This window comes from Salmo salar, chromosome 08 (genome assembly GCF_965601325.2).
Source record: "Salmo salar chromosome 08, fSalSal1, whole genome shotgun sequence".
Taxonomy (NCBI): Eukaryota; Metazoa; Chordata; class Actinopteri; order Salmoniformes; family Salmonidae; genus Salmo; species Salmo salar.
This window is the reverse complement of record NC_138298.1, coordinates 41,669,590-41,684,822: the sequence shown is the minus strand read 5'-3', so window position 1 is coordinate 41,684,822 and position 15,233 is coordinate 41,669,590. Positions and strand designations below refer to the sequence as shown.

Below are 15,233 nucleotides of genomic sequence, written 5' to 3'. Positions count from 1 at the left end.
TGTGTTGATATTCAGTCTCTCTCATGAAACTCTAACAGGTCAACACTGTACAATATATTCATCAAATACATTTATGTTGAATGTGTGTAGAACTGAGTGACCCTCCTGCTAGATAGGGGTCCAGCTAGGTACCTAGTGGAGGACTGACTGACCCTCCTGCTAGATAGGGGTCCAGCTAGGAACCTAGTGGAGGACTGACTGACCCTCCTGCTAGATAGGGGTCCAGCTAGGAACCTAGTGGAGGACTGACTGACCTTCCTGCTAGATAGTAGTCCAGCTAGGTACCTAGTGGAGGACTGACTGACCCTCCTGCTAGATAGTAGTCCAGCTAGGTACCTAGTGGAGGACTGACTGACCCTCCTGCTAGATAGGGGTCCAGCTAGGAACCTAGTGGAGGACTGACTGACCCTCCTGCTAGAAGATCCACACTTCCAGGAGGCTGCAGAAGGAGAGAGGCTGTGTGGTTGGTCCTTCTGTAAGTTTATTGCTATTATAGTGGTCATGTTTGATTGACATTTTCTGTACATTTTTGGGAGCCTGAATTAAAGCAACAGACAGCAAGAACATGTTGAACCATCCTGCCTGTCTATTCTGCCTGGTCTCCCCACACCCAGGGGTTGACTACAACTGTTGATCTGAAGCAGTGAACAAAGACAGGGGTCCAGCTCCACAAGAAGGTTGATCATCCTGGAACTTGACTCAGTTCCTTTTCTCAACACCATGTCGATGATGTCACGTGCCTTCTCTGCCCTCTCAGCTATCACCTTCACTGACTCCATTTCCTCCTGGTTGATGACTGTGTGTTGCAGGAGTCCGTCCAGCAGTTCATTCAGGACAGGTCTTGACACTCGTTTCACAAACTCTGTCCGTACAGAACGCAGCTGCAGTTTTGTAGAAGCAGTCCGACTGCTCTCAGCCGGATGCCCTGCCCCCAACACAGCACCTGAGAGAGTCAGGTTACAAAATAACTACATTTGTACATTTACATTTCAGTCACTTAGAAGCAGACTCCTAAAATAAAAGTATTGAGAAAACATATCTTACAATAACGACCTGAACATATCACATATTCACATTTAGGGACGGTTTCACAGACATAGAAAAACAGTCTGGGGCATTCAGAACCAGGCTAATCTACATCAAGTCCTGGAGGAGATGCCATTGGGTCATTCAGAACCAGGCTAATCTACATCAAATCCTGGAGGAGATGTCATTGGGTCATTCAGAACCAGGCTAATCTACATCAAGTCCTGGAGGAGATGTCATTGGGGCATTCAGAACCAGGTTAATCTACATCAAGTCCTGGAGGAGATGTCATTGGGTAATTCAGAACCAGGTTAATCTACATCAAGTCCTGGAGGAGATGTCATTGGGTAATTCAGAACCAGGTTAATCTACATTTTCCACATTTTGTTACGTTACAGCCTTTTCCTAAAATTCCTTATCAATCTACACACAGCATCCCATAATGACAAAGCGAAAACAGGTTTTTGCAAATGTTTACAAATCTATTAAAGATAAAATAGAAATACCTTATTTACATAAGAATGCATTGATACTCGAAATTGAGCTCAGGTGCATCCTGTTTCCATTGATCGTCCTTGAGATGTTTCTACAACTTAATTGGAGTGAGACTGTGGTAGATTCAATTGATTGGAAGCCACACACCTGTCTTTATAAAGTCCCACAGTTGACAGTGCATGTCAGAGCAAAAACCAAGCCATGAGGTCGAAGAGCTCTGAGAAAGGAAAATCTCGAGGCCCAGATCAGGGGAAGGGTACCAAATAAATTCTGCAGCATTGAAGATCCCAAGAACACAGTTACATCCATCATTCTGAAATGGAAGAAGTTTGGACCCACCAAGACTCTTCCTAGAGCTGGCCGCCCGGCCAAACTGAACAATCTGGTGAGAAGGGCCTTGGTCAGGAAGGTGACCAATAACCCAATGGTCACTCTGACAGAGCTCCAGAGTTCCTCTGTGGAGATGGGAGAACCTTCCATAAGGACAACCATCTCTGCAGCACTCCACTAATCAGGCCTTTATGGCAGAGTGGCCAGACAGAAGCTACTCCTGAGTAAAAGGCACATGACAGCCCGCTTGGAGTTTGACAAAAGGCATGTAAAGACTCTCAGACCATGAGAAACAAGATTCTCTGGTATGATGAAACCAAGATTGAACTCTTTGGCCTGAATGCCAAGCGTCACGACTGGAAGAAACCTGTCACCATCCCTACAGTGAAGCATTGAGGTGGCAGCATCGTGCTGTTTGGGATGTTTTTCAGCGGCAGGGACTGGGGGACTAGTTAGGATCAAGAGAAAGATGAACGGAGTAAAGTACAGAGAGATCCTTGATGAAAACCTACTCCAGAGCGCTCAGGACCTCAGACTGAGGCAAAGGTTCACCTTCCAACAGGACAATCACCCTAAGCACACAGTCAAGAAAGCACAGGAGTGGCTTCGGGACAAGTCTCTGAATGTCCATGAGAGGCCCAACCAGAGTGCGGACTTGAACCCGATCTAACATCGCTGGCGAGACCTGAAAATAGCTGTGCAGCGACACTCCCCATCCAACCTGACAGAGCTTGAAAGGATATGCAGAGAAGAATGGGAGAAACTCCCCAAAAACAGGTGTGCCAAGCTTGTAGTTCATTACCCAAGAAGACTAGAGGCTGTAATCGCTGCCAAAGGTGCTTCAACCAAGTACTGAGTAAAGGGTCTGAATACTTATGTAAATGTGATATCTGTTTTTGCTTTGTCATTATGGGGTATTGGTGTTAGGATTGATGAGGAAAGAAAACAATTGAATCCGTTTTAGAATAAGGCTGTAATGTAACAAAAAAGTGGAAAAAGTCAAGGGGTCTGAATACTTCCCGAATGCACTAACTCTCATGTTTACTTACTTGTTGAACGGGTGTCAGAGATGTATTCATCTGAAAGATAAACAACATGAGGTTATATCACTCTAAATAGCATCTGGTACTAAAGTACAAAGTTATGATTGACATGTGCTCCTACCTATTGGCACAATTTCTTTCCATGCTATCCTCTCATCATCACTGAATAACTGCATCTCAATGTCAATCCCTGTCATTTTCACAACTGCCCTGAAAAAGCTTGGTGTGGTGTCTCTATGTATGAGATGAATCCTCTGGAGGGAGAGAGAGAGATTTAGAGAGAGAGAGAGAGATCAATGCATAGAAATGTGACTTAAATGTCAGATTCATGTTCTTAGTCTACTGAAACTGTACCTGTGGATTGATGGCGGTAGAACAGGGAATGTTCAGTCTGAAGGAACTATTCAGTTTGAAGGACTGCTCTGGTCTGGAGATGAGAATCCTTGAAGACCCTTGAGACTTTTCCTGTTGGTCCACAGCCTGTGAAACGAGGCATGGAATACCCAGCCAGTCAATGTATAGTCTAATTCAAACATTATTCAGAAAACTAGCAACACACTTATCTTCATATAATGAGTGTCAACATAAACTGGACCACTGGTTAGTTAAGGTCATCTCTATAATAATGAAACTCACCAGTATTTGGCCGGGGTTACTGGGGAACAGGTATAGGCGTGGAATTAGTGTTTCCTTCATCACTGTCAGATAGAGCATCAGCTCACAGTGGACATCTACGTTCCAAGAAAGGATATAGCTCAGTATAACAGAGATAGCTGAGAACTTGGGATGGAGAATCTTAGCATGGAATCTGGTGACCTCATGCACTTCCTCTAAAGACACTCCATGTTCCTCTACATGAAGAATCTTCATCTCATTCCTCAGGGAAGGGTTGGTCCCTGAACAACACAATAAAAAGGAGACAGAAAGACAAATATTGTATTATTCATCCAACTAAAACACAAAGAATATGCAGTACCAGATCACAGTAAACACAAACTCCCAGAATAGTTCATTCATTAATTCATGAAGTGACATGGAAATGTCTTTCTGAATACTATTTCTATATGGTTATACCTAAACAGACAAAGTGTGGCAGATGAACTTCCTCCAGTTCACCTAACTCCATAGTGATGTCCAGCAATGGACCACCTTGTGTGTACTGCATGTCTTTCAGAAGGTGACTGTAGGGTTCCCAGTTCCTGAAGTGATACTTCAGAATGACATCTCTCTCACACAGCCAGCGGAGCCCAGACACTGTGCACTCATAACTCCCTTTGGGTGTCATGTGCCTGAGGGCAACAACAAGATATGGTAGAGAGGGTCAATGGTAAAATGGAGAGGTTGGATTAGAAGACTATTCCCAAAAGTAATGGGGAAATACACTAGCAGGTGGAATGAAATGTTAAAAGTAGTTATTTTACCTGAACATTGTCACTCCCTGGACAGTGGAAGTCAAGGGTTCAATCTGAAGCCAGTGTGTGGAGTCCTGAACAAGGACAAGCATGTCAGTAATACATATGGGGCCTGTTTCCTGGACAAAGATTGAGTCTAGTGCAGGACTAAAAAGCATGCTCAATGGAAGTTTCAATGGAAAGTTCTTTAAAGTCCAGGACTAGACTTAATCTGTGTCTGGGAAACTGGCCCATTAAAAAACAATCATGTATCTAATGTATTTATTCAATGTTACATAGAATGCTGGTGATATATTGATTAAACTGTCTAATGAATAAAGGTGACAACAGCTAAAATCCTGCATGCCTACAAGCAGAACACAGGACTGTCTATATCCCAGTATGAATGGTTGGTCAGTACACACCTGGCTTTGAGACTGTGTTTATATTACTAAAGCAGAACACAGGACTGTCTATATCCCAGTATGAATGGTTGGTCAGTACACACCTGGCTTTGAGACAGTGTTTATATTACTAAAGCAGAACACAGGACTGTCTATAACCCAGTATGAATGGTTGGTCAGTACACACCTGGCTTTGAGACTGTGTTTATATTACTAAAGCAGAACACAGGACTGTCTATATCCCAGTATGAATGGTTGGTCAGTACACACCTGGCTTTGAGACTGTACCTGACTCCTGCAGGTATGTAAAAGTAAGAATTGACATTATGACTTACCTCAACATGGTCACAAGTCTTACAGCTCTGAGGAATCCCTGAAGTCAAAAGTAGCTGTTCTATAAAACAGATATTTAAATACAGGTAATTAGACTGTCAAGCAACCAGACGCATTTATGAAATTGCTTATTTCAGTTACTAATAACCATGCACCCATTAATAACTGACTGTAAATGCTGTTAAATTACCATGGATTGATGAGGAATTAAATTGTATGGTTGAGAGGGAAAAGGAATGACAGACTACTGAGGGCAGTGGGGGCTGCTGCTACCCCCTGAAAAATCAGAATAAAAATAAATAAATAAATAAATATATAGACACACATATATATATATATATACATATATATACACACACATATATATATATACATATATATATATACACACATACATATTTACACATACATATATACACATACACACTGCTCAAAAAAATAAAGGGAACACTTAAACAACACAATGTAACTCCAAGTCAATCACACTTATATGAAATCAAACTGTCCACTTAGGAAGCAACACTGATTGACAATAAATTTCACATGCTGTTGTGCAAATGGAATAGACAACAGGTGGAAATTATAGGCAATTAGCAAGACACCCCCAATAAAGGAGTGGTTCTGCACGTGGGGACCACAGACAACTTCTCAGTTCCTATGCTTCCTGGCTGATGTTTTGGTCACTTTTGAATGCTGGCGGTGCTTTCACTCTAGTGGTAGCATGAGACGGAGTCTACAACCCACACAAGTGGCTCAGGTAGTGCAGCTCATCCAGGATGGCACATCAATGCGAGCTGTGGCAAGAACGGTTTGCTGTGTCTGTCAGCGTAGTGTCCAGAGCATGGAGGCGCTACCAGGAGACAGGCCAGTACATCAGGAGACGTGGAGGAGGCCGTAGGAGGGCAACAACCCAGCAGCAGGACAGCTACCTCCACCTTTGTGCAAGGAGGAGCAGGAGAAGCACTGCCAGAGCCCTGCAAAATGACCTCCAGCAGGCCACAAATGTGCATGTGTCTGCTCAAACGGTCAGAAACAGACTCCATGAGGGTGCTATGAGGGCCCAACATCCACAGGTGGGGGTTGTGCTTACAGCCCAACACCGTGCAGGACGTTTGGCATTTGCCAGAGAACACCAAGATTGGCAAATTCGCCACTGGCGTCCTGTGCTCTTCACAGATGAAAGCAGGTTCACACTGAGCACGTGACAGACGTGACAGAGTCTGTAGACGCCGTGGAGAACGTTCTGCTGCCTGCAACATCCTCCAGCATGACCGGTTTGGCGGTGGGTCAGTCATGGTGTGGGGTGGCATTTCTTTGGGGGGCCGCACAGCCCTCCATGTGCTCGCCCTAGATAGCCTGACTGCCATTAGGTACCGAGATGAGATCCTCAGACCCCTTGTGAGACCATATGCTGGTGCGGTTGGCCCTGGGTTTCTCCTAATGCAAGACAATGCTAGACCTCATGTGGCTGGAGTGTGTCAGCAGTTCCTGCAAGAGGAAGGCATTGATGCTATGGACTGGCCCGCCCGTTCCCCAGACCTGAATCCAATTGAGCACATCTGGGACATCACAGACTGTCCAGGAGTTGGCGGATGCTTTAGTCCAGGTCTGGGAGGAGATCCCTCAGGAGACCATCCGCCACCTCATCAGGAGCATGCCCAGGCATTGTAGGGAGGTCATACAGGCACGTGGAGGCCACACACACACTACTGAGCCTCATTTTGACTTGTTTTAAGGACATTACATCAAAGTTGGATCAGCCTGTAGTGTGGTTTTCCACTTTAATTTTGTGTGACTCCAAATCCAGACCTTCATGGGTTGATAAATTGGATTTCCATTGATTATTTTTGTGTGATTTTGTTGTCAGCACATTCAACTATGTAAAGAAAAAAGTATTTAATAAGATTATTTATTTCATTCAGATCTAGGATGTGTTGTTTAAGTGTTCCCTTTATTTTTTTGAGCAGTAATATATATATATATATATATACACACACACTGTCACGTTCTGACCAGTAGGGGGTTATTTGTTATTGTAGTTTGGTCAGGACGTGGCAGGGGGGTGTTTGTTTTATGTGGTTCGGGGTGTGTGTCTATGTAGAGGGGTGTTTGATTTATGTATTCCGGGGTTTTTTGGGAACTGACATTGTTAGTGTATTTCTATGTTCTGCCTAGTTTAGTCTATTTCTATGTTTAGTTAATTGGGGGTTGGACCTTCAATTGGAGGCAGGTGTTCTCGTTGCCTCTGATTGATGGTCCTATAAATAGGTATGTGTTGGTTAGGGCAATTGTCGGAGGTTGTTCTTTGTACTGCTATGTTTAGCCTGCAAGACTGTTTGTCGGTCGTTTACGTTTGTATACGTGTTCTTTTTGTTTTCACCTTTTACTCAATAAAGAAGATGAGTATACACATCTCCGCTGCACCTTGGTCCATTCCTCACGACGACCGTTACACACACACACTACCGGTCAAAAGTGTTTGAACACCTACTCATTCAAGGCTTTTTTCTTTATTTTTTACTATTTTCTACATTGTAGAAAAGTAGTGAAGACATCAAAACCATGACATAACACATGGAATCATGTAGTAACCAAAAAGTGTTAAACAAATCCAAATGTATTTTATGTTTGAGATTCTTCAAATAGCCACCCTTTGCCTTGATGACAGCTTTGAACACTCTTGGCATTGGTTGGGCTGGTTGAGAGAATGCCAAGAGTGTGCAAAGCTGTAATCATGGCAAAGGGTGGCTATTTGAAGAATCTCAAATATGAAATATATTTTGATTTGTTTAACACTTTTTTTGCTTCCTACATGATTCCATATGTGTTGATTCATAGTTTAGGGTCGTTGTCTTATTGGAAGGTGATCCTTCACCCCAGTCTGAGGTCCTGAGCACTCTGGAGCAGGTTTTCATCAAGGATCTCTGTACTTTGCTCCGTTCATCCTTCCCCTCGATCCTGACTAGTCTCCCAGTCTCTGCTGCTGAAAAACATCCCCGCAGCATGCCACCACCATGCTTCACCGTAGGGATGGTATTGACCAGGTAATGAGCTGTGCCTGGTTTCCTCCAGACCAAAGAGTTCAAGCTTGGTTTCATCAGACCAGAGAATCTTGTTTCTCATGGTCTGAGAGTCCTTTAGGTGCCTTTTGGCAAACTCCAAGCGGGCTGTCAGGTGCCTTTTACTGAGGAGTGGCTGATTAGTGGAGTGCTGCAGAGAAGGTTGTCCTTCTTGAAGGTTATTCCATGTCCACAGAGGGCCTCTCAAGCTCTGTCATAGTGACCATTGGGTTCTTGGTCAACTTCCTGACCGAGGCACTTCTCCCCCGATTGCTCAGTTTGGCCGGGCGGCCAGCTCTAGGAAGAGTCACAATCCTGTTTCGGAGCTCTATGGACAATTACTTCGAACCTCATAGCTTGGTTTTTGCTCTGACATGTACTGTCAACTGTGGGACCTTATATAGACAGGTGTGTGCCTTTTCAAAATCATGTCCAATCAATTGAGTTTATCACAGGTGGACTCCAATTAAGTTGTAGAAACATCTCAAAGATGATCAACGAAAACAGGATGTACATGAGCTCAATTACGAGTCTCATAGCAAAAGGTCTGAATACTTACGTAAATAAGGTATTCATTTTCTAATTTTGCTAACATTTCTAAAAACCTGTTTTCAGTTTGTCGTTATAGAGTATTGTGTGTAGATTGAAAAAAAGTAATTTAATCCATTTTAGAATAAGGCTGTAACGTAACAAAATGTGGAAGTAGTAAAGAGGTCTGAATACTTTCCGAATGCACTGTACACACAAACATGATAACATACAGACCATACACTCACATACATGGATTTTGTGTTGTAGATATGTGGTAGTGGAGTAGTAGCCTGATGGCACACAGTTAATGTGTTGTGAAATGTAATGTCATGCTGTTTTTTTTTTAGATATCAGTGGAGGCTGGTGGGAGGAGATATAGGAGGACGGGCTCATTGTAATGGCTGGAATGAAATAAATGGAACGATATTAAACACTTCAAGCATATGGAAACCACGTTTGACTCCGTTCCATTTTCAACCCTCCAATCAGAAATTGGGAGAACACTCATAAAACTCCTGAAGTGTGTGTGTGTGTACGCGCAAGTGTCAAACTTCAAGAACATTGATAAGCAGGGCTACTTAAAGAACTGTATGTTACAGAGACTTGGTGTTGTTTATGGTGAAAAAACATTCTGATACAGATTATTTTGTGTTTTTTCCCTTACAATCAAAGCATTGCATGCTTATAACTCAATGCACTGCTTTTTAAAAATGGACAATGTTTTATTTAGGGACAAATTTGAACAAATTCTAAAATTGAACTAATGCCATTAACTCGATGAATTGTTTTAATCGTTTGACTTAGACTTGTAATAAAAAGGAATATAAGTGAGCAACAGGCTTAGAATGTTGTGTGGATATTGAAGTCATACATGATTTATACACTCATTACCATAATCTGACGTGAAAAGTATTAAGGATACAATTACATTGTTCTATTAATTCATGTTTGTGGAAGCAGGAAACAACATCGCTCTGGTCCATGTTTTGTAGACGTTAGGGGCCTGATTTCTGGTTCCCTAGTTTCTAAAATGAAAGCTTAAGCTTGTTTTGACCAAATGTGACTCACCACCTAGATTTGGTGTTATTCATTCTCAATTTTAAATTGTGTTTTTTACACTGGATAAAAGTAGAGACTCAGAGCTACAAAATGGTATATCATACACTGCATTTTGAGGAACAATGGGAACATAATTCTGCTTTGAAAGTTGATCAACTTGTAAACTCACTTTTGAGAAAATTGCCTTTGAATGTTTTGGTATTTAGTGAATAGCATCGTTCACACCCACTTAAGCTTTAGCCCCACCCATCTCGTTTCACTCTTGGAGTGTTCAGAGCACACCTGACACTCTGGCCGATTTGTTTACCTCTGTTGTTTATCTCATGAAAACAGCCTTACCAGCTCTGCTGACTTTTTGTCGACATTTACTGACACTGGCCATATTCAATGGGTGTTGTACACTTTAGCTTAAGACATGTAGCTAGATAGCTAGGTAAACAACGTGTAAGATCAACCACGTCACATAACGTTAGTTAACGTTAGCTAACATTATCTGGCTGGCTCGTTAACTAGTTACCCACCAGGTACAACCCTAAATCCGTAAACATGGGCACCCTCATAGATATTATCCTGACCAACTTGCCCTCCAAATACACCTCTGCTGTTTTCAACCAGGATCTCAACGATCACTGCCTCATTGCCTGCATCTGCTATGGGTCCGCGGTCAAACGACCACCCCTCATCACTGTCAAACGCTCCCTAAAACACTTCAGCGAGCAGGCCTTTCTAATCAACCTGGCCCGGGTATCCTGGAAGGATATTGACCTCATCCCGTCAGTCGAGGATGCCTGGTTGTTCTTTAAAAGTAATTTCCTCACCATCTTAAATAAGCATGCCCCTTTCAAAAAATGTAGAACTAAGAACAGATATAGCCATTGGTTCACTCCAGACCTGACTGCCCTCGACCAGCACAAAAACATCCTGTGGCGGACTGCACTAGCATCGAATAGTCCCCGCGATATGCAACTTTTCAGGGAAGTCAGGAACCAATACACAGGCAGGAAAGCAAAGACTAGCTTTTTCAAACAGAAATTTGCATCCTGTAGCTCTAACTCCAAAAAGTTCTGGGACACTGTAAAGTCCATGGAGAATAAGAGCACCTCCTCCCAGCTGCCCACTGCACTGAGGCTAGGTAACACTGTCACCACTGATAAATCCACGATAATCGAGAATTTCAATAAGCATTTCTCTACGGCTGGCCATGCTTTCCTCCTGGCTACCCTAACCCCGGGCAACAGCTCCGCACCCCCCACAGCTACTTGCCCAAGCCTCCACAGCTTCTCCTTCACCCAAATCCAGAGAGCAGATGTTATGAAAGACCTGCAAAACCTGGACCGGTACAAATCAGCTAGGCTACACAATCTGGACCCTCTTTCTAAAATTATCCGCCGCCATTGTTGCAACCCCTATTACCAGTCTGTTCAACCTCTCGTATCGTCCGAGATCCCTAAAGATTGGAAAGCTGCCGCGGTCATCCCCCTCTTCAAAGGGGGTGACACTCTAGACCCAAACTGTTATAGATCGATATCCATCCTGCTCTGCCTTTCTAAAGTCTTCGAAAGCCAAGTCAATAAACAGATCACTGATCATTTCGAATCCCACCATACCCGTACCTTCTCCGCTGTGCAATCCGGTTTCCGAAATGGTCAAGGGTGCACCTCGGCCACGCTCAAGGTACTAAACGATATCATAACCGCCATCAATAAAAGACAGTACTGTGCAGCCGTCTTCATCGACCTGGCCAAGGCTTTCGACTCTGTCAATCACTGTATTCTTATCGGCAGACTCAATAGCCTTGGTTTCTCAAATGACTGCCTCGCCTGGTTCACCAACTACTTCTCAGACATAGTTCAGTGTGTCAAATCGGAGGGCCTGTTGTCCGGACCTCTGGCAGTCTATGGGGGTACCACCGGGTTCAATTCTCGGACCGACTCTTTTCTCTGCATATATCAACAATGTCGCTCTGGATTCCCTGATCCACCTCTACGCAGACGACACCATTCTGTATACATCTAGCCCTTCCTTGGACACTGTTAACTAACCTCCAAACGAGCTTCAATGCCATACAACACTCCGTCCGTGGTCTCCAACTACTCTTAAACGCAAGTAAAACTAAATGCATGCTTTTCAAACGTTCGCTGCCCACACCTGCCCGCCCGTCCAGCATCACTACTCTGGACCGTTCTAACTTAGAATATGTGGACAACTACAAATACCTAGGTGTCTGGCTAGACTGTAAACTCTCCTTCTAGACTCATATTAAACATCTCCAATCCAAAATGAAATCTAGAATCGGCTTCCTATTTCGCAACAAAGCCTCCTTCACTCAGGCCGCCAAACATACCCTCGTAAAACTGACTATTGGCTAATAGCAGTAAAAACTGCTGTTCCATGAAATATATATATTTTTAACAACAATGAACATAGTGCCAAATCATGTCGTTACTACCCTGCATGAATCTGCTGGGAGCTAAGCAACCAGGTTCAATGTTAGCTAGCTAACATTAGGCTCTAACTAGCAAAGCAAACGGTTCTGGGATACGAATAATAACGTCATACACGTAACTTTAGCTAGGGAGCCAGCCAGCTAACGTTAACTAGCTAGCTAACAGTACACTTTAGCTTGAAATGAAACCCCTTTGTCAAAATTAGAAATATCTGAAAATGTAGTTAGCTAGACTATCCTACCCGTATACATCATCATGCATGATGGACGCGTCTCCCTTTCACAGATGCCATGCCACGGTTGCCCTTAGTTTGAAGATGTAATCCGGAGACAGGTGTTTCTTCCATCTCTTTAGCTATCATACTCTAATTCCACAGATTTCAAAACTCGATCCTCCAGAAAGTGGAGAGCAACTCTACTAAACAATACATTTTTAAAAAAGCAGCATTCAACAGGATTACCAACAGACTGACCAGGTCAAATAGACAGAAGCCTTCTATGGCAAACCAATCCGAACTCCTCTCTTTGCATGTCCAGCCCACTCATTATCTCAGCCAATTATGGCTAGTGGGAAGGTTTCTGACTTTTTCTGTAGCTTAACCAACAAGGCTCGTAATTTAACAGTCTTATTCATATTTACAGATGGCATACAAGTTATTAAGGCACATGAAAGTTCACATGTTCCATATGGCATTTCTGCCCCAAAAATGCATTTTGATAGAAGGCTCTCCTGTGAAGTCGTGACTTGCGACATATGCCTAGTTTCCTGAAACGGGTCACAAATACATAATTATTGTGTTCCTTGCCTGGGACTCAAGTATAAGCTATAATCATATTTTGATTGGAAAACAAGTAAATCATTTAACACTCACTTTTCTCAGGTCCAGGCTTGATCCAACTCTCTCCACCATGGTCTCTGGTGTTGGGATAGCAGACAGATTGACCGTGATTAAACAACTACAACTTTATACTGTATAGCATACATGGATCTTTCTATAAATTAGGGTACCAGTGAGGGTTTCCTGCAGTGGACAACTTGTTACAGCTGTTGATAAGTCATTGATAATAATCAGGGGTGGATCAGCTTTAATATTGAAGATAGATTGTTGCTTCACACACACACTTACAGTTGAAGTCGGAAGTTTACATACAGTTAGGTTGGAGTCATTAAAACTCATTTTTCAACCACTCCACAAGTTTCTTGTTAACAAACTATAGTTTTGGCAAGTCAGTTAGGACATCTACTTTGTGCATGACACAAGTAATTTTTCCAACAACAGTTAACAGATAGATTATTTCACTGTATCACAATTCCAGTGGGCCAGAAGTTTACATACACAAAATTGACTGCCTATAAACAGCTAAGGAAAATTCCAAGAAATGATGTCATGGCTTTAGAAGCTTCTGATAGGCGAATTGACATCATTTGAGTCAATTGGAGGTGTACCTGTGGATGTATTTCAAGGTCTACCTTCAAACTGTGCCTCTTTGCTTGACATCATGGGAAAATCAAAAGAAAATCAGCCAAGACCTCAGAAAAATTGTAGACCTCCACAAGTCTAGTTCATCCTTGGGAGCAATTTCCAAACTCCTGAAGGTACCACGTTCAGCTGTACAAACAATAGTACGCAAGTCTAAAAACCATGGGACCACGCAGCCATAATACCGCTCAGGAAGGAGACGCGTTCTGTCTCCTAGAGATCAATGTACTTTGGTGAGAAAAATGCAAATCATCCCAGAACAACAGCAAAGGACCTTGTGAAGATGTTTTAGGAAACAGGTACAAAAGCATCTATATCCACAGTCCTATATTGACATAACCTGAAAGGCTGCTCAGCCATAAAAAAGCCAGACTATGGTTTGCAACTTCACATGGGGACAAAGATCGTACTTTTTGGAGAAATGTCCTCTGGTCTGATGAAATAAAAATAGAACTGTTTGGCCATAATGACCATCGTTATGTTTGGAGGAAAAAGGGGGAGGCTTGCAAGCCGAAGAACACCATCCCAACCATGAAGCACAGGGGTGGCAGGATCATGTTGTGGGGGACCTTTGCTGCAGGAGGGACTGGTGCACTTCACAAAATAGATGGCGTCATGAGGATGGAAAATTATGTGGATATATTGAAACAACATCTCAAGACATCAGTCAGGAAGTTAAAGCTTGGTTCCAAATGAGTCTTCTAAATGGAAAATGACCCCAAGCATACTTCCAAAGTTGTGGCAAAATGGCTTAAGGACAACAAAGTCATGGTATTGGAGTGGCCATCACAAAGCCCTGACCTCAATCCCATAGAAAATTTGTGGGCAGAACTGAAAAAGTGTGTGCGAGCAAGGAGGCCTACAAACTTGACTCAGTTACACCAGTTCTGTCAGAAGGAATGGACCAAAATTCACCCAACTTATTGTGGGAAGCTTGTGGAAGGCTACCCAAAACATTTGACCCAAGTTAAATAATTCAAAGGCAATGCTACCAAATACTAATTGAGTGTATGTAAACTTCAGACCCACTGGGAATGTGATGAAAGAATTAAAAGCTGAAATAAATCATTCTCTCTACTATTATTCTGACATTTCACATTCTTAAAATAAAGTGATGATCCTAGCTGACATATGACAGGGAATTTTTACTAGGATTAAATGTCAGGAATTGTGAAAAACTGAGTTGAAATGTATTTGGCTAAGGTTAACTTCCGACTTCAAGGATTTACCCTTTGTCAACTATGACTCACCTTTGAATGTATTGGTCATTGATCTGATACAGGGTCACTGATGAGGTTTTCAACAAAAGAAACCCAAATCCAGGATGGAGGGGTTCAGTGAATGTGGTGTAGAATGTGTAAAGGTATGTCAGCGTACCAGAGGAGGACACACTATAGAAGGACAAAGTACCAGCTGGCCAGTCCAGATACACTCCAACTCTGTTAGATACAGGGCCAAGGATGGACCTACTATGGACTCCAGCATTGTAAAAGTCATAAACGCTCTCAGAGCCATACATACACCAGGAATTGCTGGTGAGTCCAATACATGCCTTTCCCATCATTCCTTTGTACACCACACCAATGGCAGGCCAACCACCATCCCAGTCCATCTCCCAGTAATAACGAGATCCAG

The 15,233-nt window shown here is 42.9% G+C and overlaps 1 protein-coding gene across 1 annotated transcript in view; it reads right to left on the bottom strand.

Annotated features, from left to right (window-relative positions):
- Positions 1 to 298: 298 nt before the first annotated feature.
- The window catches only part of LOC106593599 (NACHT, LRR and PYD domains-containing protein 1 homolog), a 160,900-nt gene continuing 145,965 nt past the window's right edge, over positions 299 to 15,233 (bottom strand). The window contains exons 4-11 of the mRNA XM_082978246.1: positions 5,025 to 5,062; positions 4,316 to 4,380; positions 3,969 to 4,183; positions 3,531 to 3,790; positions 3,249 to 3,374; positions 3,016 to 3,148; positions 2,901 to 2,930; positions 299 to 943 (exon numbers count right to left, since the gene is read on the bottom strand). Coding sequence (XP_082834372.1) covers positions 543 to 943; positions 2,901 to 2,930; positions 3,016 to 3,148; positions 3,249 to 3,374; positions 3,531 to 3,790; positions 3,969 to 4,183; positions 4,316 to 4,380; positions 5,025 to 5,062 — 1,268 coding nt within the window. The 3' untranslated portion in view covers positions 299 to 542. The remainder of the gene's footprint in view (positions 944 to 2,900; positions 2,931 to 3,015; positions 3,149 to 3,248; positions 3,375 to 3,530; positions 3,791 to 3,968; positions 4,184 to 4,315; positions 4,381 to 5,024; positions 5,063 to 15,233) is intronic.